The sequence below is a fragment of the Lethenteron reissneri genome, chromosome 25 (genome assembly GCF_015708825.2).
Source record: "Lethenteron reissneri isolate LAM-NWPU_2019-01 chromosome 25, ASM1570882v1, whole genome shotgun sequence".
NCBI lineage: Eukaryota > Metazoa > Chordata > Hyperoartia > Petromyzontiformes > Petromyzontidae > Lethenteron > Lethenteron reissneri.
The window spans coordinates 3,993,336-4,016,093 of record NC_083803.1 but is presented as its reverse complement, the minus strand read 5'-3'; the positions used below and the strand labels follow the sequence as shown (position 1 = coordinate 4,016,093).

At 46.1% G+C, this 22,758-nt stretch overlaps 1 protein-coding gene across 1 annotated transcript in view; it reads right to left on the bottom strand.

Moving 5' to 3' along the window:
* Window positions 1-10,714: 10,714 nt before the first annotated feature.
* Window positions 10,715-22,758, bottom strand: part of SPTBN1 (spectrin beta, non-erythrocytic 1) — a 54,060-nt gene continuing 42,016 nt past the window's right edge. The window contains 19 exon segments of the mRNA XM_061558942.1: window positions 10,715-11,958; window positions 13,020-13,062; window positions 13,458-13,631; window positions 14,051-14,289; window positions 16,124-16,181; window positions 16,399-16,523; window positions 16,698-16,790; window positions 16,792-16,895; window positions 17,886-17,970; window positions 18,103-18,241; window positions 18,374-18,618; window positions 19,276-19,650; window positions 19,783-19,987; window positions 20,183-20,313; window positions 20,436-20,714; window positions 20,846-20,935; window positions 21,083-21,307; window positions 21,427-21,690; window positions 21,978-22,124. Coding sequence (XP_061414926.1) covers window positions 11,761-11,958; window positions 13,020-13,062; window positions 13,458-13,631; window positions 14,051-14,289; window positions 16,124-16,181; window positions 16,399-16,523; window positions 16,698-16,790; window positions 16,792-16,895; window positions 17,886-17,970; window positions 18,103-18,241; window positions 18,374-18,618; window positions 19,276-19,650; window positions 19,783-19,987; window positions 20,183-20,313; window positions 20,436-20,714; window positions 20,846-20,935; window positions 21,083-21,307; window positions 21,427-21,690; window positions 21,978-22,124 — 3,219 coding nt within the window. The 3' untranslated portion in view covers window positions 10,715-11,760.

Genomic DNA, 22,758 nt, shown 5'->3' with positions numbered 1-22,758 from the left:
TTGCCGCGGCTTCGCTGCCGACTCGTGTCGTGAGAGCGGCGGTTTTCGCCGCGTGAAGAGAGCGGAGCGGCACCGCTGGGACTCCTCGAGGAGCGGGGGGGGAGAGAGACTTAATGCGCAAACGCGGAGGCGAGGCGCGCTCATCCGATGCTGGCTGAGCGGACGCGAGTCGGCTCGACCGATTCCAAATGAGCAGTTTTTTGTTGTGTGTGTTTTTGTGTTGTTGTTGTTGCGCCGATGCTTCAGATGGTTATGATGAAGGTCGCGCCTGCAATTAGCGTGCGGTGTCCGTCCCTCTCTTCGAATGACCCGCCCACGCATTGGCCACACGGAGACTGACGAAACGCCAGGAACACGTTGACCCTCGCTGGGTTCGGTCGTTGATGAGCCGTGGATAAAACCGCACGTGCGCGATCTAATAACGCGGTCCTGCAAAGCATGGCGAGCGTCTTGAATGATCTCCGCTACTGCCGAGCACTCGTTTAGGATCTGCGCTGCTGAAATACATTACTGTATGTGCATAATTAATATTTCATATTCATAGAAGGGAGGGGTGGCCAAGTGGTTAGCGCACCGCGTTATGAACTCACACAACCTGAGTTTGATTCCTGGTCACGGAAAACAGCAACAGCGATCTACCCCCCCTCCCCCCCACCCTTTACTAACCCCAATTGACCAGCGTGGTGAAGTATGGTAAAACTAATTTCTTCATAGACACAACATGAAGTGGCCTTTATCTGGCAGTGGATTGGCAATGGCTTGATTACTATTATTCCTATTTACCCCAGGAACTTTCACTAAGTCTCCTGCCTCCAAAATGTGTCAACGTTGGGGGGGGGGGGGCGATGATTGCTGCGTATGGTATAATCCAACTGAGCAAATTGCGCATCTTTCAAATTTAGATTGTAATGGGATCTTTAACATCCACGGTGAATCGGACGACGTCTGTATTAATGGTTAAAACACCAGCAGTATTAACCAGGGCGGCCGCTGGTATCGAACCGCTGGTATTTAAACGCTGGTTATAATCGAACCACTCGCATAAAACAAGCTGCGAACACGATCGGGCGTCGAGGCCACATCGTCCAATCCGGGTGTACATTTAGTCCTGTATTCATGTTAGTACTGTCGGGGTATTGTGTAGAATGTACACACAAACAAATATCTTCAGATATTTTGTTGCTGAAAATCGCTGCTTTTAGACTGCACGAGTGCTGTGCGTAATTAGCACAATCACGCGGGCTCGTGATAGCTTTTAAGGGGTGGTGGTGGTGGGTGGCGTCTCGCACGCGTCACGTCCAATACAAGGGGGCAACAGGTGTCAGAGTGGGAGGCAACGGGAAGGGGGTCACGGGAGGATTCGTAACAAAGACACCACTCACGTGCTTAGGAAATAAATAATTAATCGCGCAAACAGACAATACCGCCTGCTTAACGTGTTTGTTTTTAAGCATCATTGGTTTTTGATACAAACACAAACTCTAGGCCGCTTTCCCTATGAAGTGTCGCATCGGCGGAGTCACGCTTGCTATGTTTATAGTCTTGGTTTTAAGCAAGCCTGGCTCTGCTGACGAGACCCTGTATCACCTCTGAATGTGTGTGTGTGCGCGTGTCACGAGTCTGGGAGCCCTAGTACAGCGGTCAGCGCGCTGCGCTACGAACCTGGCGACACGAGTTCGATTCCCGCTCACGGCCAACACCGGTGACAATTATCTTGAACCGGTCTTGGGCCTCCTCTAGGTCGACTCAGCATCAATTGAGTACATGTTGCGGTGTAGAAACATCGCCACTGGGGAGACAAAGGCGGCCGGGCGTAGTTGTGTGTGTGTGTGTGTGTCCCTCACATCACTTACCCCCAACAGCCTGCTAAAGATGCACGGGGATCGTTGTCGTTTTTGCTTGACGTGTGGACCGAATTAACCGATGAACACGGCCGGCCCGGGTTTGATACCCAGCAGAGAATAACGTGAACCCGATCAGACCGTCTCCGCCGTATTCAATTCGTCCTTCAATGGGTACGCGGTGCGATGTGTCAACTTTAGCACGGGCAGATAAAGGCGGCGGCCGGACGGGTGCGATGGTTTCTCGCCACGCCACAAATTTTAGTGGCTCGCTCGCTAACGGCAAGTTGCTGTATCGGTCGTAAGGCTCAACAGTGGATACTTGAGTTCTGTGCGCGCGTGTGTGTTTTTAATTGAGCGGTAGTGTAGAGGGTAGCGCTGTGGTTCTCGGAACCTGGCCACCCGACTTCGATTTCCGCTCACGGCATACACCGGTGGCGATCATCCGAACCGGTCCTGGACCTCCCCAAGGTCGACTCAGCCTCAAACAATTACCTGTTGCCGCTGGGGAGACAAAGGCGGTTGGGAGTGGTGCTGTTCACGCACCCCAGCCTCGTGCCGTGCCGGCCTTCGTAGGTGCCCGCTAACAGCACTTGCTCCAACAGTCTATTCAGGCTACACGGGGGATCTTTGTCTTCTTCGTGCAATTGAGAATACAGATGATGCGTGCCCTGCCGTGATCCGATCAACGCCTTCCATAGACTCCATTGCTGCTTGCACGAACGGAGAGTGGGAACGGCTGTAGGAGCAGCAGCAGCATCTAATCAATTACAACCCGGGGCTCATTTCCATGAGTTAAATCAGATGGATGGGTGGGTGGGGGGGAGACTTGCTACTCTGTAGTCTCGGATTTAACGAATGTCAGCAGCCCGCGAGTGTGAATTGATGACCTCGTCGGCGCTATGCCAATCGATCACATCGCGCTGCAATTCTTCTCCGCCTTCCTTCTGCCAGTTTCTCCCTGCGTGCATCGAACATAAAAATATCGCTACTGCTGCTGCCCCGTTTTTGCTGCATAGCCATTGTTTCGTTGAAGCCGGTCGTGTCCGCAACAGCGACACGACCAGATGGACACAGCACAGAGCTCATCTACTGTTGTACTGTGGTGTGACCCAGCATCTATGCTCCTCCCCACCTTCACGAACCCGCTCTGAGCTGCGACCTCCACGGTGTAGGGAGGCCAGCATTGGATTGATCAAGGACTGAAAATTATGTTTTTGCTATAACTGCGTTTAACGCATCTCAAATGTTAAATGGGAGGTGGGGATTTTAAACAGTAATGTCTGCAGAGCTGAGAGTCTGCATCTGGGGCAATGCTTGGAGCGGAGAGGGGATGAGTGAGAGGAATAGCATCGGGAGTGTACACGCGCATCAGGGGGTAGTATCAGTATCGCAACGACATTGGCAGCTCAGGGTGTACGGTAATCGGTCGGGTGGGGACCCCCTTATTTGATTTGTCTGGCACGGTCGCACCTAGGCCATATATCGGGCCTCCTATTGCCTAATCACACAATTATGCTCAAGGCATCGAACATTAATCAGAATCAGAATATGTATTTGTACAGGAGGAATCCGATGAGCGATAAAGCTCTTTTGCACATATGTCCGGTAGGGGCGGTTAAAAACGTTACAACAACAAATAGTACACAAACATGACAGTAGTGCAACATGCAAGAAAGGTAAACAAATCCCCCAAACACTTACAAATAAAACTCCGCCTTGGCAAAATGCAGCCACTACAACTCCGTGGCACCTCTGTGCAATGTAATTGACACGTATTTAATGAGATAAATAATACTCCTGGTTACACCAGCCCTGAGTGGGGAGGATGGGGCTGGGTGGGGAGGGGGGGTGGGGAGGGGCTGGGTGGGGAGGGTGGGGAGGGGCTGGTTGGGGAGGGTGGGGAGGGGCTGGGTGGGGAGGGTGGGGAGGGTGGGGAGGGGCTGGGTGGGGAAAATGGGGCTGGGTGGGGAGGGGCTGGTCACCCCGTGGTGCCCTTATAAAACTCAACGTTTAACCTACTCACGCCGGCTTGTGCCCGCCCTCACAGTCGGGCACATTTGCGGAATACACCACGCCGCCGTTGACCCTGGCCATTGACCGAGCAACCCAACGTTCCTACCAGCTCCCTCCGCAGGAATGTGTTCCCGACAACGGAGTTCTATTGTCCATTGTTCTTTATTGAAGTTACCGTCGTTCAACGGAAATTATGTTTCGCTACGTTACATCACGTTTCTTTACGGTAAATAAAACTATTACTTCCAATATTTAATAGCTGCGGAAGAGTTACAAGAACATATACAGCAGAAAATTAATGCAAAACAATAATAGCCTTTCACAAAATTTTTTTTAAATAAACAAGAGGCCTATCCTTGAGGACTATATTATTTTAGAATTATTTTATCACAGCATGGATCCTACAACAGAAACGCACGTCTCGAACATTTAACTTTAACATGACTTTTCTTGTTTTGGATCATCAACAGAACTATATATATTCTTGGTTCTTTCAGTAAAGTCATGTAGAAGGGAAATAATAAAATAATAATAATATAAAACAATACAATTCTCACGACGTTTCGACTGCAACACAAACAATCATTAAAATCCACAAGTCAATTTGAAACGTCGTGAGAATTTTATTGTTTAATATTTTTATTTTATCATTTCCCTTCTACGTGACTTTACCGAAAGAACCAAGAATATGAATCTCTGCAGTCACGAAAGCTTTAAATCAGAACTATATATATATATAAAAATAATGAATTACATTGTCAACTCATCACAAAGATGACCCATCTCTCATTACTTCACAGCCCCATTCTTTAAATTTCGATTTAAAGCTTTCGTGACTGCAGTGATTCATCTTCTTGGTTCTTTCGGTAAAGTCACGTAGAATGGAAATAATAAAATAATAAAAATAAAACATAATAAAATAATTCTCACGACGTTTCGACCACAACGCAAGCAGCAGTCCTCAGATGGAGAACAGGTCTGTCGAGAAGACAGAGTCTGAATGACACACTGCAGGCTTGGAGCGACTATTTAAGCTGGGATGGAGGGGGAAGGGCGCCTTGACAAAATAATTTGCATATCAAGATGAATTTAGCATATTTATGGGAAATGCAGATATGCGATTAGTACTACTTCTGAAATGCGTAGGAGGTTTGGCGGGGGGTTTAAAGTCATTATGCCCGTGCATTATGCAGGATTAGCAGCATCAAAGGGAGGGGATAGGGGTAACATTAATAAAGGGAAGGAATGTTAATAGTATGTAGCTGCAGTAACTAAACCACCACGTAAACAACTAAAGTATAAACTACATATTTTTTTCGATTTAAAGCTTTCTACTATGTAGTTTATATAAAGTATATATAAAGTATAAACTACATAGTATAATCAGTATACTAAATATACTCTCCAATAAGCTCAGCTAGTACCAGTAAGTAATACATTACAATTCTATGTCGCAAAAAATATAATATGCTTCCAGCTAAACTTTATTCTCTTACATCACACGAGTCTACACCGTATTATATACTGCCATAAACAAACCCAACATTAAATTATATACTTTATTACTATACACCACCTTATACATTGTAATATTACACTATGTATTATTCTACTCACCCTAATGTATATCACACTGCTGTATATTCACTATACAATTACGATACTATATATTGCTTTGTACATTGTATTAAACATTACAATTTTATACAATTTATTATTATACAATCTGCTATACACTGTACCATTGACCGTCGCGTGAAAGATACTAAGAGGAAGCAACGAAATATGGCAATGGGAGAGTAGTGATAGGAGACTTGCAGCGGAGCAATTCAGTGGGCTCCAAGCCTGGAGTGTGTCATTCAGACTCTGTCTTCTCGACAGACCTGCTCTCCACCTGGGGACGGCTGCTTGCGTTGTGGCCGAAACGTCGTGAGAATGATTTTATAATGTTTTATTTATATTATTTTATTATTTCCATTCTACGTGACTTTACCGAAAGAATCAAGAAGATGAGCCCCATTCTTTCTTTTTGCGGTGGCAAACTTGGAGATTTCCTTCCCCAAATTTACAGCCTCAAACTGTTGCCTTCTTGGTGATTGTCAAGGGGGCCCCAACTCGTAGCTTTGGCCACCAGGGGGGCGGGGGGCCAAGGCACCCCCTGCTCTCACGCGAGTTACGCTACTGGGCAGTGGTTACGGCAGCTGCAATTGACACTCGGTGCAGACGCGTTCGCGTTATCAGTGGGAACATCGTTGTCCTAGAACGGCTCCCCATTGGCAGGACCAACGATCCCACACGATCAACATTCTTCACGCTGCTCCTGGTCCAAATTCTGAAGAACCCAAATTCAACAATTGCTCATGATTCCCTCGGTGGTGAGAAATCGTACGTACATTGTGCATCGGCATTGACTACTGGGAGCGACCTTGCTTTAGTCGTGTAGTCTATTGTGATTAAAGTGTGCGTGGTGTGTGTATCGACATTGGCTTCCCAGAGGCTGTGAAAGAAAACAAATTTGCCAAGACAAGGCTGCCTCGTCCAAGGTCACAGCCACTGTCACCGCCACCCACATTTCATCCAAAATAAGGCTGGTAATAGGACCGCAGTGATTGCTAAACCATCTATGGGATCGTTGGAATGTTCCTCCACGTGTCGCGATCCATCGACTCGAGCCAGGCCTCCTGGAAAGGCATGCTCCGGTCCGCCTCATCGAGCGCGATGATGATCTTCGGCAGTCCCGGGTTATCCGAGTAGCACAAGTAGCTACATATGTAGCTACGGGCCTCGCACTTTCAAGGGCCCCGCGCTAAATTATTTCAAGCTATCAATTCCGGTTAAGTGATTCTGCGCTTGGCTCTATTACTATAGTGCTATACCGCCTTCAACTTTTATGAACGACCGGGTGTTTAAGGTTAGCGATTTGTCGTATTATCTGGCTGTGGAGCAAATAAAAAATACAATTACTTCACTATACAAGTAAAAAAAAAATGTGTTTTCATATTTATCTTTTTTTTCTATTTACGGCCCCTTTATAACAACATATGCTACAGGCCCCGCACTCGCTTCATCCGGCACTCGATCCTGCGGCAGCGCCAGGCTGAGCGTGGACCTCCCCGTGGGCGGTGAGGCCACGTGCGGCCGGGTTCCGCTCGGGGTCCGTTATAGTCGCTCGACCGCATGGGCGCGGTGAGCCAGATCGTGGTGTTGTCGGAAGACGAGCTACTACTCGCCCGGAATAGGGACCCCCAGAACGACGGTGCCGGGTGATGAGGTCCCCTCCTCTGTGCGCATGAGATCAGTGCTAGGAGGAAAAAAAACATTTCACCGTCACAAAAAGTCACCCGATCCCGAGGAAACCGGCCGTTGACAGCGGCGCGTCTGAAACAGCGCGTCTCGCTCTGCCGAGCAATCGAGCGCGTTTGGTTTCGAGGGCAGCGGCGTTTGACTCCGCGAACAGGGGACGGCAGCCACCTCCGAGATCTCTCTTGAGGACGCGGCGCACGGCGGGGCAATGCTGTTTTGGTTGCAGCGCGCTGATCGATCGTTGTGTCGATGGTGAATTGCACAATGGGCACCGTCTGATAAGGGGGAAGGGTGTTGCGGTTTTAAAAAAGAAATCAGGTTAAAGACGCATTTAATAATTAATCTGTCTCATATTTTGAACGAACGTGTACACTTTTTATTGGGTTGCGCTAGTTAAATTGGATTGGTGCAATGTTGCGTTTCACTTGTGAAGAAGCGCTTTGTGATAACTTTATTATCGTGAATGGCGATATTTTTTTATTGATCGGTCGCGGCCCTGTGCACTCTCATATATATTTCCAGGCCACGAGAGAGAAAAAAAAACTTGACAGGCACCTACCCACCGACGTTATAACCACCGCCGCTTCTACGAAACAACAATTCACTTCACGAGGCAAGAATGTGACGCATTGTCGTGCACCCCTGAAGGTTTTCACCATTATCGACTCTCGACAATGGTAGCGATTTAAAAGCCCCATTACTGCGGAGCGCACACACACAGAGTTGTGCGCCGTGAATGCCCGTGATTCGGTGCGGACGCCGAGGGGCCCTTAAGGTGAACACACTCGAAGCCGGCTAGAAGAGGAGAGCAGTCGGTACCCGCGCTGCGTACCGCAGTAGAGATTTGTGTTTCCTTCTAGATTTGAAGCTTTCGTGACTGCAAGGATTCATATTCTTAGGGTTTTTCGGTAAAGTCACGTAGGTAAAAAAAATGTAATTAAAATTTATAAAAGTAAAATAAAATAAAAAAATAACCTGAAGACGGAAGCTTGTGTTGCCTCCGAAACGTCGTGATTTTTATTTTATTTTACTTTTATAAATTTTAATTTTTTACCTACGTGACTTTACCGAAAAAACCTAAGAATATGAATATTTGTGCTTCCACTGCAGAGTCTGCACGGGGTCATCTTGGTGGGGTTTAATATGCTGCTCCACCTCGGTCGGAGACGAAGCAGATGCAGTCTGAAGCAGCTCCCTCCTCGCGTGCCGTTAGCTTTTCGCGTGTTCCACAGATGATGAAGTGGTTGTTCGCGATTTGTTTTCGACCACCAGTTATACTGACGGCAACGGCATTGGCAGCGCTGGTACATGCACATCTCTTTTATCAATCCAATTGCTAGATGACAGTGTCACTATGCCGTGCAGTGAATGGGGAGGTGGCGGGGGGGTGTTGATCATGTTTCGCTACGCTGGTCAATGCGATTGACATTAAACTACAAATGATCGCTAAACGAAGTGGCGTATGATGTGGATAAGGTGGGGTGTAAATACCTGGGAGCATAGAAGTGCAATACAATCGTTTATTACTGGTAGGAACCTCCTGGTTACACCAGCCCACAGGGGATTATTGTGTCCGTCGTGCAGGGAGGGGCTGGGTGGGGAGGGAGGGAAGAGCTGGGTGGGGAGGGGAGGGTGGGGAGGGGCTGGGTGGGGAGGGGCTGGTCACCCCGTGGTGCCCTTATAAAACTCAACGTTTAACCTACTCACGCCGGCTTGTGCCCGCCCTCACAGTCGGGCATATTTGCGGAATACACCACGCCGCCGTTGACCCTGCAGGCCATTGACCGAGCAACCCAACGTTCCTACCAGCTCCCTCCGCAGGAATGTGTTTCTGCACTGCCCACTTTTGGCCACCCCCCAACCATTCACAACGTGTTTTGTGCATCATGGCCGCCCATCGGAGCGCCGTCTTGCTCTGCTTTGGTTTCTGAGATTAAATGTGATCTGGTGCATTGCGGTGACGGTTCTCTTACCGACGTTCACATTGTTTGAACTCTGTATTCTCCCGTTGAGAGGTCGGTGAAGGGTGGTGGTGCAGCGATTGGCGTGCTGCGCTCGTACGGCCAGCAGTGGGTTGACAAAAGGGCCTGAAATGTAAGTTTATTACATGTTCTTTTAAGGCATTTAAATTGCAAGGGTGGTGAGTGGGCTTTTTTTCGTTCTGATTCCGGATGTTTTCTGGTTGTTGCTTCTCTGATGACCTGTTGTGTGCAAGACACGCGAGCCGATATCTGTGGCACGCAGGGTGGGATTTTTTTTTCATGAAATGTAAATGCGGTGAGAGATGGCCTCAGGGCAGCTCTCGTGCAATTAGGGGCATTTGGCATTGGGAGGTTGTGGCGGCAAGATCAATAACCCTTACAGTGTAGTATTAGGACTGTCCGGTGATGTAAATACAAATGACGTATCGATGGCTTGCTGCAGAATGTGTCGAAAAGTTTAGTTCAAAACACAAACCGCTGCACGGTGATCGTAATTGTTGACGCACGTCTGTCACACCGTCGTACTGAAATAATTTCGTATTTTACTTTACGATTGTTTACAATTGCGCCTTTAAAAAAAATCCTATTACGTATAACTCTCTGGCTGTTTACGAATTAAGTTGGGTGTTTGAAGTAGTTGCAAATAACTAATTGCTTCTGCTGTGTCGTCTACGTGTCGTAACCACATCTATCTCCGGTACATGAATGGTCAACTAGAACTTACGTTCCAGAGCAATGGATTTATTTTCACTCCATTTGCATTCTTACATTTTTCATCCAGCGTAAAAACAAATGTACATTTTTGGTAAAATGTGTTAATATTCTTTATGGGCAATATCTCTGGATATTACAAGCAATATAATTTTATTGGTTTATTTTTTATTCATTAAAAAACTTTTAACGATTCCTCTCTTTTTCCCTCCACTTCAAAGTTGTATAACTCCATGCCCCTTGGAATTGGGTGAGCCGATAATCATGGTGTTGGGGTCATCGCAGGATAAATCGGCCCGACAGGTAACACTCCATTCTAAGAGTTGTTCTGGGCAAGACACGAAAAATTATTCCGATAGTCAAGGGGTCAAAGGTTATCAAGGTCAACTATTGGCATGTGCACCACTCCCATCCATTACCATTTTACTCATGCTCTTCGTGCCAGAATTGCGTTGTCTTATAGTGAATTGCACAATTACACAAATGGTGTATAAGACGTATGGGGAAAACAAACCCTATTTGATATAAACAGAGATTGTAGGGCTTTAAATCCAACCGTTGTGGAGTGTCATTGAAAATGGCCCGATGAGAATTCAGTCTGCAGCTCTGTAACAGATGACTCACTGTACGTTATTATTCTTTATCAGCCATGGGCATCTGCCTGTCTCAAAAAAACTCTGGTCACAAAACATATTTTTGTAGACACCACAATGCACCCTATGCCCTCAACATCAGTGTCCCCCTACTCTGGTCCCACACGGACTTAAGAGTTATCCTACACTGCGCACACGAGCAACCTGTACAATGTTTGCACTGTGTTTAAATGGGTTTTACACTAACAAAAGAAGTGACCAATGGGAATAATTTGGTAGGCTGATTAAGTTTATTAACATACTTTGAATGGATACAGTTGAAAAATGTTTAACAAGAAGTGCAATAAAACAACAAAGAAGACTTACTTATGTATATAATCTGGTACCCTAATATGGCAAGCTTTACAAGATAAGTCGTTTACATGAAGTTCTAGTTGGTATGTCTTTACTACACATATATTGGAAAGTCAATAAAATTGAAGGTCCTCGAACGACATTCAGAACAAACCTAAAGTAGTACTCCGTTGTCAGTTTGCTATATGGTACGCCTTCTCTTATTCATCAATTACCAAGGAATAATCTTACATGTACACAAGACAAAAGCTGGGGTCTGCTTCCAGGTGAAATGAATATATTAGCAAGCAATCCCCTCTCCCGTCCAACGCAATTCTTCATGTTTTATTGTGTGGGGGGGGGGGGGTCACGAGGGGAGTTTAAATAGCACGTTATCAAATCATGCTGTCGACAGTGTGCCCAGAAATAACGGCTCATTAATGGCAGAATGCTTACAATAATCATCATCACAACATGGTAATTTGCATCCTCTTTGTTTTTCATAAGCTTGCATAAACTGTAGTGATTAAAACCATATTTTAAATTGGTCCAGTCATTTTTGTCCAGTATAGGAATGATAAAAAGATTGTAATACAATAAAATGAGAAAAACCTATCTAAAAAAATATTCCAAAAGAAACACACCCTACTACCCTTCTAAAAAGCTGCCTCACAGTAAAATGTCATTACCGTAAAGAACTAATTAACTCTTAATCACAGTAAGGAAACGTTCCATGACATAGCTACACCACTGCATGCTGACTTTTTATGTCGTGTTCGGTCTACAACCAGCGATAACAAAACTGCCCGGTTCATCCTACATTAACGTCTTATGAGGGCTACCCTACGCCCGCTTTATCAGCCGTAAAAATCGTATATTTGCAAAACACTGTTCCAAAGTTTTAACTAACAGTAGTGACCTTCATATTCCCGTGTACACAACGGATCGACGTGCAGAGCCATGCGGCCGGCAATGTAGCGTCTACTTCTTCATCTTAAGGAAGCTAAACCTTTTCTCCCGATCCTTCTCCTTCTTCTCAGGGCTGGTGGCTTCGCTGGGAGGGCCGGACGGCATGGTCTTGGAGCGCATGGGCGCCTGGCTGTCTTGGCTGCTGGGCGAGCTCGAGTCCCGGCTCGAAGCTGCTGCCTTGATGCTGTGTATCCAGTTGGCCATCTCCTCCTGTGGGCCGATACACACACGTCGGTTTGTGAAACGGGGGTTGTCTCACACCCCAGCCACTAAGACCTATGCAACCGTATTGCCTTCTATCCAGTGACTTGCATGTTCAGGATTGGTGGATCACAAGCTGTGAGGTTGCCAGAAGATGACAGGACATCAATGGATGCAGTGCACAGATGTATTCACTCAATTGGGACCCTGTGGATTGAATATATCTGTGTGATGTTGAGAATGTCATCCTTTTGAATGCATGGGTTTTAGTTACTCTGGTGTCCTCCCACATGCGAAAAACGCACTAAGAGAATTGACCAAACATCTCACTGTAGCCAGCACTCTCCTGAAAAAGTCTTGAAACTTGGAGAGACTTTCCTGGATAAGTAAGGGCATTTAGCCTGCATTTCAGAATACCTGCGGGCCAAATTAGGTGGCGCCTGTAAGTGGTGGTACAATACAGCAAGCAGGTTGCTGATCTATCTGTGTGTAGTACATGTATCCTTGACTCAAATGTGGGTTTTTTCTCATGTGCAAATAAATACACGTGCTTGCCACAAATGAACCACAATACCTTACTGATCTCGTCAAGGAGCATAAACCATCAAGCGAACTCCAGTCACCCTTGCAGCGGCTTTTGGCTGGCTATTGAACAAAGACAGTGACTGCATCGCATGCTTTCAGATGCGCTTCTGCAGCTGTCTGGAATGTTCTTCCTTCTGATATCAGGAAGCCACTGGGAGCTTTGCACTTTTAAATCTAGATTGAAAATACAATTATTTAGAACTGCTTTTGTGTTTAGTCTGTTGATCCTTCCCCGCACCTTTGATTAGCACGGTTGACTACGTACGGTGCAAAAGAAGTTCAACATACATACATAGATACTCTGTTAATGTAACTTACTATCCAGAGAATGATAGGGTTTTAATTCAGCATAGGCAAGAACACGTTGTAAAGTGGAGAGAAAACCTGATGTGCTGAAGCAAGAAGCTAAGTTAATTAATAATCTCTTGTCTCACCATACCATTCACATTAACATATTCCCTTAATATTCCAGTTGTATTACTCACATCATCTTTGGCCTGAAGCAGGTATTCATTTCCATCAGGAAGCCTGGAAAAGTAGAATTTTAAAAAACATTACATTTTCATGTAAATATATATTCAGGCACTCAAATTGTAAAAAAACAGCAGCATAATGTGAAGCAACATTTTGTTGCACAAACTCGTGCTGTTGATGCTTTATGGCCTTTCCACGGACAACAGAGGAAAGCCTTCTCTAGTATGACGCACACATTCTTCTCAGCTGATGGGGGTCCAACATCAACTGGAGTGGACGTTAATATTGCTCTCTCTCTCTCGTGAAACACGGACACAATGAACCTCTCATCTCGCTCACGAGCTCTGCCTTGCGAAATGGTACAAACAAGCTGGACAGAGCTCTTCTTGGTGGTGTTGTGGGGTCAGCCCTGTGATTATTCTTCACGACAGGAAATGAATGACACTTACTTAAGTCTGAGCACGTGCTTCTTCTTCTTGTAGTCCGTGGCAACGTCGCACACCGCGTTGGCCAAATTGACGGGGATTTCATTATGGTAGGTGTTTCCAGTGTTCATGTTCTTGGAATCCTTGTAGAATCCAAATTCTTGGTTGTGCAGCACGCAGTACAGTGTGTGCCAAGACCTAACAATGACAAAAACATTTTGCTTATTAAAATGAATGTAGAAACACCCATGGTCGTTATAGCTATTAACATTTCAATTTGACCAATTAATCTACAATTCACTCTTGCTATCCATAGGTTAACGTGGTGTGTGGCTTCTGGGAGTGCTACCATTTGCCCCTGAATGAATGTGTTTGTACACATTAAGAAGGCCAAACAAATAAATCTCCTTGCACATGTACCATTAGTCACCCCCTCCACACCATTGTGTTACTGTGTATTCGGCAAATGTCTTGGAATTGGCCGTCCCATTACAATGCATACATACCCGTGTACATTCCACTGTAGTTGAAAACATAATATAGGCTAGCATTGAAACATTTAATTCCCAGCCAGTATGCAGATGTAAGAGATGCAGGAGGCTGGCATCGGACCCTACCTGCTGGACGCCTTCTTGTTATGCGACTCCCACTCGTGTTTACGCAACAGGAAGCCTTCTTTGCGGAAGGCTGATCCTTCCTCGGCCTTGCCAGGCAATGTGGACACGGACTGAGAATGCAGCGTGTGGGGCTTCCGAGGGTCGGACGATGGCGATGGCTCCGGGGTCAGCTTCCTCGCACCGTCTGCCTCGTTGTCGCCATTGCCGTTCACCGATGGATCCAGCATTTTGGAGCCCTGCTGGAAAGATGCAGCATGCAGGTTACCAAACGAGCTTGCGAGATGCATTGGACAAGGGGTTTGCAACACCCGGTAAGTGGCAAACACTTTGAAAGAGTGTGATCTTTGATGGGCAAGCATGTTGAGCATGTCTTCTGTCATGTTTCAAAGCACGACTATGGGCATCTTTAGGAGTTGAACTCCTAATGATACCCGCAGTCGTGCATGGCAAAGGCTTAAAATGAAAAATGCTCAACACGTAGCCAAACTCGGTTGAGTGGCTGAGAAAACACACACGTTAAACTTTGGGTACATTTTTCCCAAAAATATTACCATTTTTTATTTTTACCATATTTTCCCAGCATTAGTTTAAAATATGTAGACAAAGGAGTAACTATTGCTGTCGGATTACTAATCTTCGATCTGTTAAATATAAGGCAATGAATATGAACATGATCGCATTTAGACACTAGAGCTGTACACATCGTAATAAATGTGTATCCATCATAAACGTCAAACACGTGCAGGGGAGCACATCAACCCAGACACTCCAACATGCACGGTGCACAGTGCAGATCAAAACAAGCAGAGTGGCACACAAGGTAGGCACACACCTGCCACTGCATATTAGCGTAGGCAATTCTGTTTAGAAGCATGAGAGGCATTGTACAAATATTTGTATACAAAGGCCACTGCATACAGGGGCTAAATGGCACAGTAAATGATGGGGAGCACTGCACACTATGATGCACGTTTACCCAGTGATGAGTGCCTGAGCCAAGCGATGTGCCCTCGCGGCGAGCAGTCGCTCCCTGCAGAGACCCTACGAGTGTTCTGCTCTGGTTCATGCACCATGCCCCCAAGCTACAGTATTTAAAATGATCCCTTTGTCAAAAAAGTAATTTGACAAAAGCAGCCTTTTGAATTGATAACCTTTTTGCTTTGGCATTTAACACGCGACTCGAGTGCTGTTCGGATAAAGGACACCTTTTGAATCGCGTCCATTTTATATGATGAATATGTATAAGAAATCTTGCATGTGTTGTATCAGAATTAATTTAAATAAATAAATATGCAACAGGGTGTAATCTTTAATTGATCAGTGTGCATATTGTGTTTTAACGAGGCATACTAGAATGGGGCAATGATATTAATATTTTATTCTTTCACGGTCTTTCAAAAATCTCCATTAAAATTAATTCAATGATAATTCGCATTTCCATGACGATTAATTAACATATAACCACGACGATGGAAACATGTTCAAGTGTAATAGCATATGCACATAATTAGAATACGTATTACATACGTTATTTAACTATTAAACAAGTATTACCTCCTGTGCTGCTCATCTGGTCATGTTAAATGTTCACGGTTCAGAGTCCATTTGTTAAAAGCAAAAACTGTGTGCGAATGATTAAGCGGGAGTGACTTGGTTAGTGACGAGCCCAGCCTTTAATCAGATGTTAGTGGCAATGCTATCCTCATTCAACACTCGCTTTAATAAGGAAGAATGTAACGTTATACACAAGTAGGCTTCATTTCCAAGTTGTATCGCACACATGCAATGATTTAAATATGACAACAGTACGTGTTCTGCATTATCAATAAAAATACGAGCCACATAGCAGTTACTTTAAAAAATGTTAACACGTGAGAATATTTAAACAAGAAATAATGTCATATAAGCAAAAATGTAACGTTCACAACTCTGCAATCCCTTTATTTTGTAAATACAAAATATCATAAATATCTTATACTTGCGTGTTTAAATGGCAAAATTGCAATGCTATCTCTATCTGTTCTGGTAATAGTGGTGGTGTGGAATGTAGTGTCTGGACCAGTAAGGACTGACCTTGGGTGATTCTTGGTCGGAAGAGATGCCGTTTTGTGTGACCTCTTGCGTTCGTATCCTTTAGGGAAAATGAAAAAAATTGGAATGATCATGTAGTGTAAAATTATTTATTACTAACTTTGTTAACATCTTCCATACCAAATATTGCATGCTGCTAAGTTATATTAAAAAACGCAATGAAAACCAAAGAGACACTGGATTTAAAATAACTTAACATTACCGACGTGACTAATCTGTACCTGAAGTGTGATAATACCTCGTAGCGGTTAACACACCTTTGTTGTTCAGCTCTGATCTGATCTTCGAGTTTCTTGGCTTCTAACTGAGCCTGTAGTTCCTGCTGCTGCTGCTGCCTCTCCTCCTCTTCTTTCTGTTGTTTGCGCAGCTCCAGAAGTTCCAGCTGATGAAGTGAGAAAAGGGGGTGCAACATTTTGAAAATGTAACCACTGCCGAGTAGCATTATCAGCAGCAACAACAGCCGGTGAAGAAACCTCCAGAGGGGATGGGGGGGGAGGGTTGCGAGGAGGAGGGGGGGGATCAGGCACGGCCAAGCCACGTGCGTCTTCCCACTCACGGTGGTGTGCTTCTCGAGCACGTTGAATCGCTCATCCCATGTGGAGACGGACTTCTCAAAGGCCTCGTGGCGCTTGAGCAGCTGCTCCACCTCAGTCCACGCTCTCGCCGACCTCCTGCGTGGTGATGTGTGGCTCCTGGGCCAGCAGCCAAGCCTCGGCCACCCCCGCGTCGCGCGCAAACTGGTGCACCTCGAGGACTGTCGGCAGCATTGGCATACGTTAGTCTCCGTGAGAACTCGCAGATCAACCGCGAGAGAATATTTAGTTTAAAGGCACGAATTAAACGTCTCATTTAGTTATATGTAACAGCCCTTTTTGTCAATCTATTGCCGTGTGAAAGCCTGTCCACACCTCGCAGCCGTCGGGGGGGTTACTCGAAAATGCGTCATTGGGTGGTGACATGGCCTAGCGGAAGCGCGTTCGCGACTTGCTGCAGAGGTTCACGGTTCATATAATGAGGGGCCACCCTGGTTATTACTGCAGGTGTATCAACCGTAAAATTACTCATCGTTTGCTTCACAGTGGACGCTAAAGATCCAATGATGCCATTTGCAAGGGTAGGCCATTTGTGTGCCGGCATCATAGTCCAAATGTTTAATATTTCCTGGAAATTACTCAATTGGAATGTACAAAAGAATCATTACCCCCTACTGCAGAACTTGGCAAGACACTCCTGAAAAAGTCATGGGACTCGGAGAGGCTTTCCTGGGTAAACGCGTGTTACAATAAGAATAAATAATAAAAAGTACTGGTTGTTGAATATCAAGAGCATAGTTGTGGCAGTATAGAATTATGAATACAAGAACTGATTATGCCGTAGTAACCTCTGCTGCCCACAATGTAGCCTCGCATTCTGGGTGGTTTTGTCATATGCCCCATTCAATTACTTTTAGCTTACCTTTGTAGAATAGAAATAGTAAATGAAACAAGTATCTGCCATAGTATTGTAAAACGTAACCATCAATAAATATAAACACCGCCAAAACATTAATTCTGAGCAAGGGGGACATTTTGATCTTGAGTAACCAATTTTTTTTTCCATTAAGTACTTTTTAAACATTATTGTACACTTGTAAAGGGCAACGTAAATACTGCATGACATCCACATATAATTCACTTTCGTTTACTGCAAGTAACAAACGTGAATGTGTCAGGTGATACGAACGCGAGTGCACTGAATCACGTACTCAGTTTGAGCCAGTGGGCTCTGTCCTCCCACTTGCTGATCATTTCCTTCCGCTTGTCAGTCAGCTGACCAAGTTTCTCTTTTATCTGATGGGGAGCGAGATTGATTCAAGCTTTTAAACAGAAATTAAAGAACCCCATATGAATTGCAATCATGTTCATCATTGTTACCCAACTGACTAAAGTACATTGGTGTCTAAATCGATGTTTGCTGTGTACCTCGTCTGTTGCGTAGTGTTGACGGGCTAGTAGAGATTTCCCAAGCTCGATGACGGTCGTGAAGTTGTCATTCCGGGTGTCAATTTCCGCCTTAATTCCCTGGTGGTTGTTCATCAGCAACTCCACTGAAGAGACATCCCTACAAAAGCACATTTATGCCTCTTGAGAAAAGAATAGAAAAACTTCCCCGGTTCCACAGACGATGACAAATAATTATCAATGTTTGTTTTAACAAGATTTGCATTTTAATTTGTGATGTCATCGCACTAACCTCGGCTTCTCCTGGGCGTTGATCTGCCGGATTGTGTTTTCCATCCAGAGCATCAAGTCCCGCACGAGGCTGAAGAAGCGGAACTTCTCGCCAGTGTCGGCTAGCCGCAGCTTGCGAGCCTCACAGGCGTCCAGCAGCCCCTTCCAGGCGGCCACCACCTCTTCCTCCCGCCGCTCGATGTCCTCCACTTTCTCCCCTGCGTAGCTTCCTCTCAATCTCTCCGCATCCTCCTGCAGCACCTTCACCTGCAGGAGAGAAGAGTACAGGGTGTCGCTTCTTGCAAGGTGTAAAATAAGTCTAACCCGTAAAAACAAAGTTTTTCACTATAAATCCTTTATATGCGTGGCAGCGAACTTAATATAAAGGATTTAAAAATATATTCGCCTGTGGAGGACGCGGGGATCGATCCCGCGACCTTTGGCATGGGAAGCGAGGGCGCTACCAACTGCACTACTCCGCCACGGCCTGTGGAGGGGTTACGCTCTGGGCTCTTATACTGTGACGTTCAGCCAAAGCCAAGAATGAGTTCTATTTGAATATATGTAAAATAAATTTTTTTTGCCTAAAAAGTGTAAAATTTTGGGAATTTCTTTTCACGAACATTAATTGTCTGGCACAACGAGTCTGTGTGGAAAATGTCAGCTCGATTGGATCACGGGAAGTGGGTTAAAAAACGACCGAAAGATTTGCACGGTCGTAAGCAAGCAAGCACGCAAGCAAGCAAGCACGCACGCAAGCAAGCAAAAGCAAGCATGCAAACTTAATATAAAGGATTTAAAAACAACTTAACTAAGCACAATTCAGTTTAACAAACTGTTATTTTCTTTCTCCAGCTGCTTTATTATTTTTGTCCCACTTTCAATGGTACCGTTGGCCCTTAAACGCTGATGAGATGGACGCACCTGCACGCCGAGTGCCTGGATGTCGTTCTCGAAGGTGGTGTGCTTGCGCTGTAGGCTCTCCACTGTGTTCTGGTCACGGCCCAGCTCCTCAGGCAGCTGCATTTGCTTCTCGTTGATACGGGACAGCACCTCACGTGCGTCGTGATTGAAGCGATGCAGCTCATACGAGGCGGCCAGCATCTGAGTGCGTGTGTCGATGAGCTCCAGGAGGTCGGCCCATGCCTCATTGAGGCCATCCTTCCAGTCAGCCACCGAGGCGGAGTCCGAGTGGCCAGCCTCGATCAGCGCGTCTGCGATCCTGTTCACGCTGTCCACACGCTCCTGGCCGATCGTCGCCGTGTCGCGTGCAAACTCCGCAAAACGTTCGCTCAGCATCTGCAAAGGGACACGATGCCAAAGCGAATCAAACCAAAGAAATGAACTGTGACTGGAGAAATGAATTACCGTTAGCCCCAGTTAAGCTATCTATGAGCCACATTAACGAATAAGCGTATGACAGCAACTCACGGTGACGTGTTCGTAGTCCTGGCCCAACTCATGAGAGCCGGCCACCACCTCGCGCTCGGCAATCCACTGCTCCAGGTCGTCCACCTCGCGGTTGAGTTGGAATAGCTTGTGCCGCTCCTCCAGCCGCCCCCGTCGCTCCTCTGCCAAGTCCTTGAGGCCAGCGTAGAGCTTGTCCGCCTGGGACTGTCGCAGCCCAATGCGCTCGCTGCATGCCGAAAAAAAGCAGGAAACTTATACGTGCCTTCTTCCAATTTAGGATATTTTTATTTCATTGTTATAAAAAGTGATATTCATATTACAGCATATCAACTATTTTATTTTGCTCATGTTATATATTTATGGATATTGAAACTTGACAATAACTGTTAAACTTTCAATAGGTTTAGATAAAGTAAGGTACCTTTCTGGATGCCTGGAAGTGACGAGGTTGCGACTGGTTTCTGACAGCTGGTGAATAACATCCGAGTAATTCTCCACCGACTGCTCCAAGATCTGGTGCTTCTTCAGCATGGCCACGGCACTCTGCTCGTCCTGGGTGTGAAAACCAAACACGATTTCCAAGTGCATGCACACGAGCCTACGCACGTCCGTTCAAACGATCACATTACATCGAGCGGTGCTGACTGTGTGCTTTCCGCACTACCGAGCCGTACCTTGGCTTTCTCGTCGGCGATCATATAGAGCTCCTGCTCACTCATCCACGCCTCCGCCTCAGCCACATCGAAGTAGTACTGCTGGGCCTTGAGGGACTCCTCAAGCCGGATGTGGCGGTCCTTGGCCTCCACGATCATGGTGGCCCACAGCGCACGCAGGTCCTCAAGCCTTTCATGGATGGCCTCCGGGTCGACGCTGCCACGAGCAATTAAATCTTCCCCGCGTTCGCGTATGTCCTCGATGCGCGGCTCGTGACCCTGGATCTCCTTCTGCAGGTTCTGCATTTACACAGTGCCAATGTCCGCAAGTGAGCAAGCCGCAGTGCTATGTTGTGGAGGCGTTTGTACAAACAGCATTACAAATGACACCATCTCAACCGGTGGCAATGCAAGGTTCTTCCATCAATTACCTGGTTTTTCTTGATGAGCAGTTGGACGGTTTGAAGATTGTTTCCGTGGTCTCTAGATGCAGCCAGTGGCATGCGCTCTTCCACCCAAAGCTGAGCACAAATTATAGTCCGCAAAAAAAGGTTTTAATGGGCTTGGCAACATGTTTACGTTTACAGTTAGATATGTACCAGGTGTGTCGAGATAATTGGGCAGACATGAATGTATCTTTTCTGTGTGTGTGTAGACGGAGCACTTACGATCTCATCCTCGAGGTCCCGGATGTACTGATGCACCTCCTTGGATGCCAGCAGCTTATCGCGCCGCTGCTGCAAGGGCGCTAGCACTTGCTCAAAGCGGTTTTCCACCGTGAGCCGTTGGCTATCCACCTCATCCCGTCCTTTCCCCTCCTGGCACAGCACGGTCGCTTGGCTCTGCAACTCCTCCACCTCCTTCTTCCGCACCTCCATCTGATTCTCCAGCATCTGTCAGGGGTAGCCAGCATTTTAGTTAGCTTAGCTTCTCATTGCTGTTCCTCCTGTTAATAAAAAACCACGTGCAGCGCAAGACTCGTGTTTTTGCATCACCACTGCGGGTGTGCTACCTGTTGTTTCTTGATCAGGATGTTAACGCTGGTGAGGTCATTGCCGTGGTCGTCAGAGCTGATCTGCGACTCAATCTGATTGACCCACTTGTCCAGGTCAGCACAGCTTTGCGTGAACAGCTCTGCACGGTTTGCGTCAAAGAGCCTCTGGGCCTTGAGCTGTGTGGTGTTCTCCAGCTCATCCCACAGCTCGTGCAGCTCTGACAACTTTTCTTTCACCATCGGCTCAGTCTCCGGCTTCTCCACCATTAGCTGCTGCCCTTCCTGCACAAGCGCCACCAAAGACCAATCAATCAGTTAAATACCTTAATTAAAAACAAGCTAAGGGCACATCAAGACAGTGTATTTCTAATTTGGAATTATAATGGGAACATACATGAATTTAAAAAAAACCTTCCTTATTGGACCCACTTTTCCATTTCATGCTTTTTAAATATTTCCAATACATTTTTATATGAACTGTGATAGCATTGCATGCATGCAGGCGTGCGCATCGGCAGTCGGTGGCTGTCAACCCGGCGTTGTGCAACTATGAGGGGGAGGGGCCTTACCTCATCAATCTTCTCCAGCCACTCCTTGTTGGACGCCAGCTCGGCCATGAAGGCCTGGTGCTTCTGCCACTTGGTGTGCAGGTTCCGTGCCTCATCGTACGACATGTCCTGGGCTGTCAGCATCTTCTCATTGATCCACAAGGTGAGCTATGGACGAGACAACCAGGGCTTTAGCACCTGTTTAAGTAATACCTGGTGTTTTCCGAAGTCTTTGTTAACACAACCTCGGTAATGGACCACCAGGTGGCGCTCTTAACTTCTACAACAGTGGTTACCGACCTGATGTACGCTTTTTTATTTTACCAGGAAAGGCCCACTGAGCTATACAGCTCTTTTTCAAAAGCGATCTGGCCACAAACGATAGCTCAACAAAGTGGCTTATCATCTGGAAATATATAGCAGCCAAATACTCGAAATGCATGTTTCTAAATGTGGAGGGAAAAACAGGGGGACCATGGGGAGAACATGCAAACTCCAAATATACAGGCGTCAGGTCAGGATAAAACCCACGCCCTCCTTTATACCAGGCAAAGAAGTTAAACATCTCGACACCGTGACACCCACACCATTTTGTAGGTCCACAAGGCCCTGGCTATTGGTCCGCAGAACTATTATTAGAAATTATGATTGCGCTTGCTTACCTAGGAAAGCCTCAGCGAGTCTCCAGTAAAAAGCCAATTGATTTAGCACTTGACAGCTATGAATGAGGGGGCGATGATAGAAATGTTAATTTCAATTGAGCAACTTGCGGTGTCATTTTTTTACGTTTGGATCACAACAA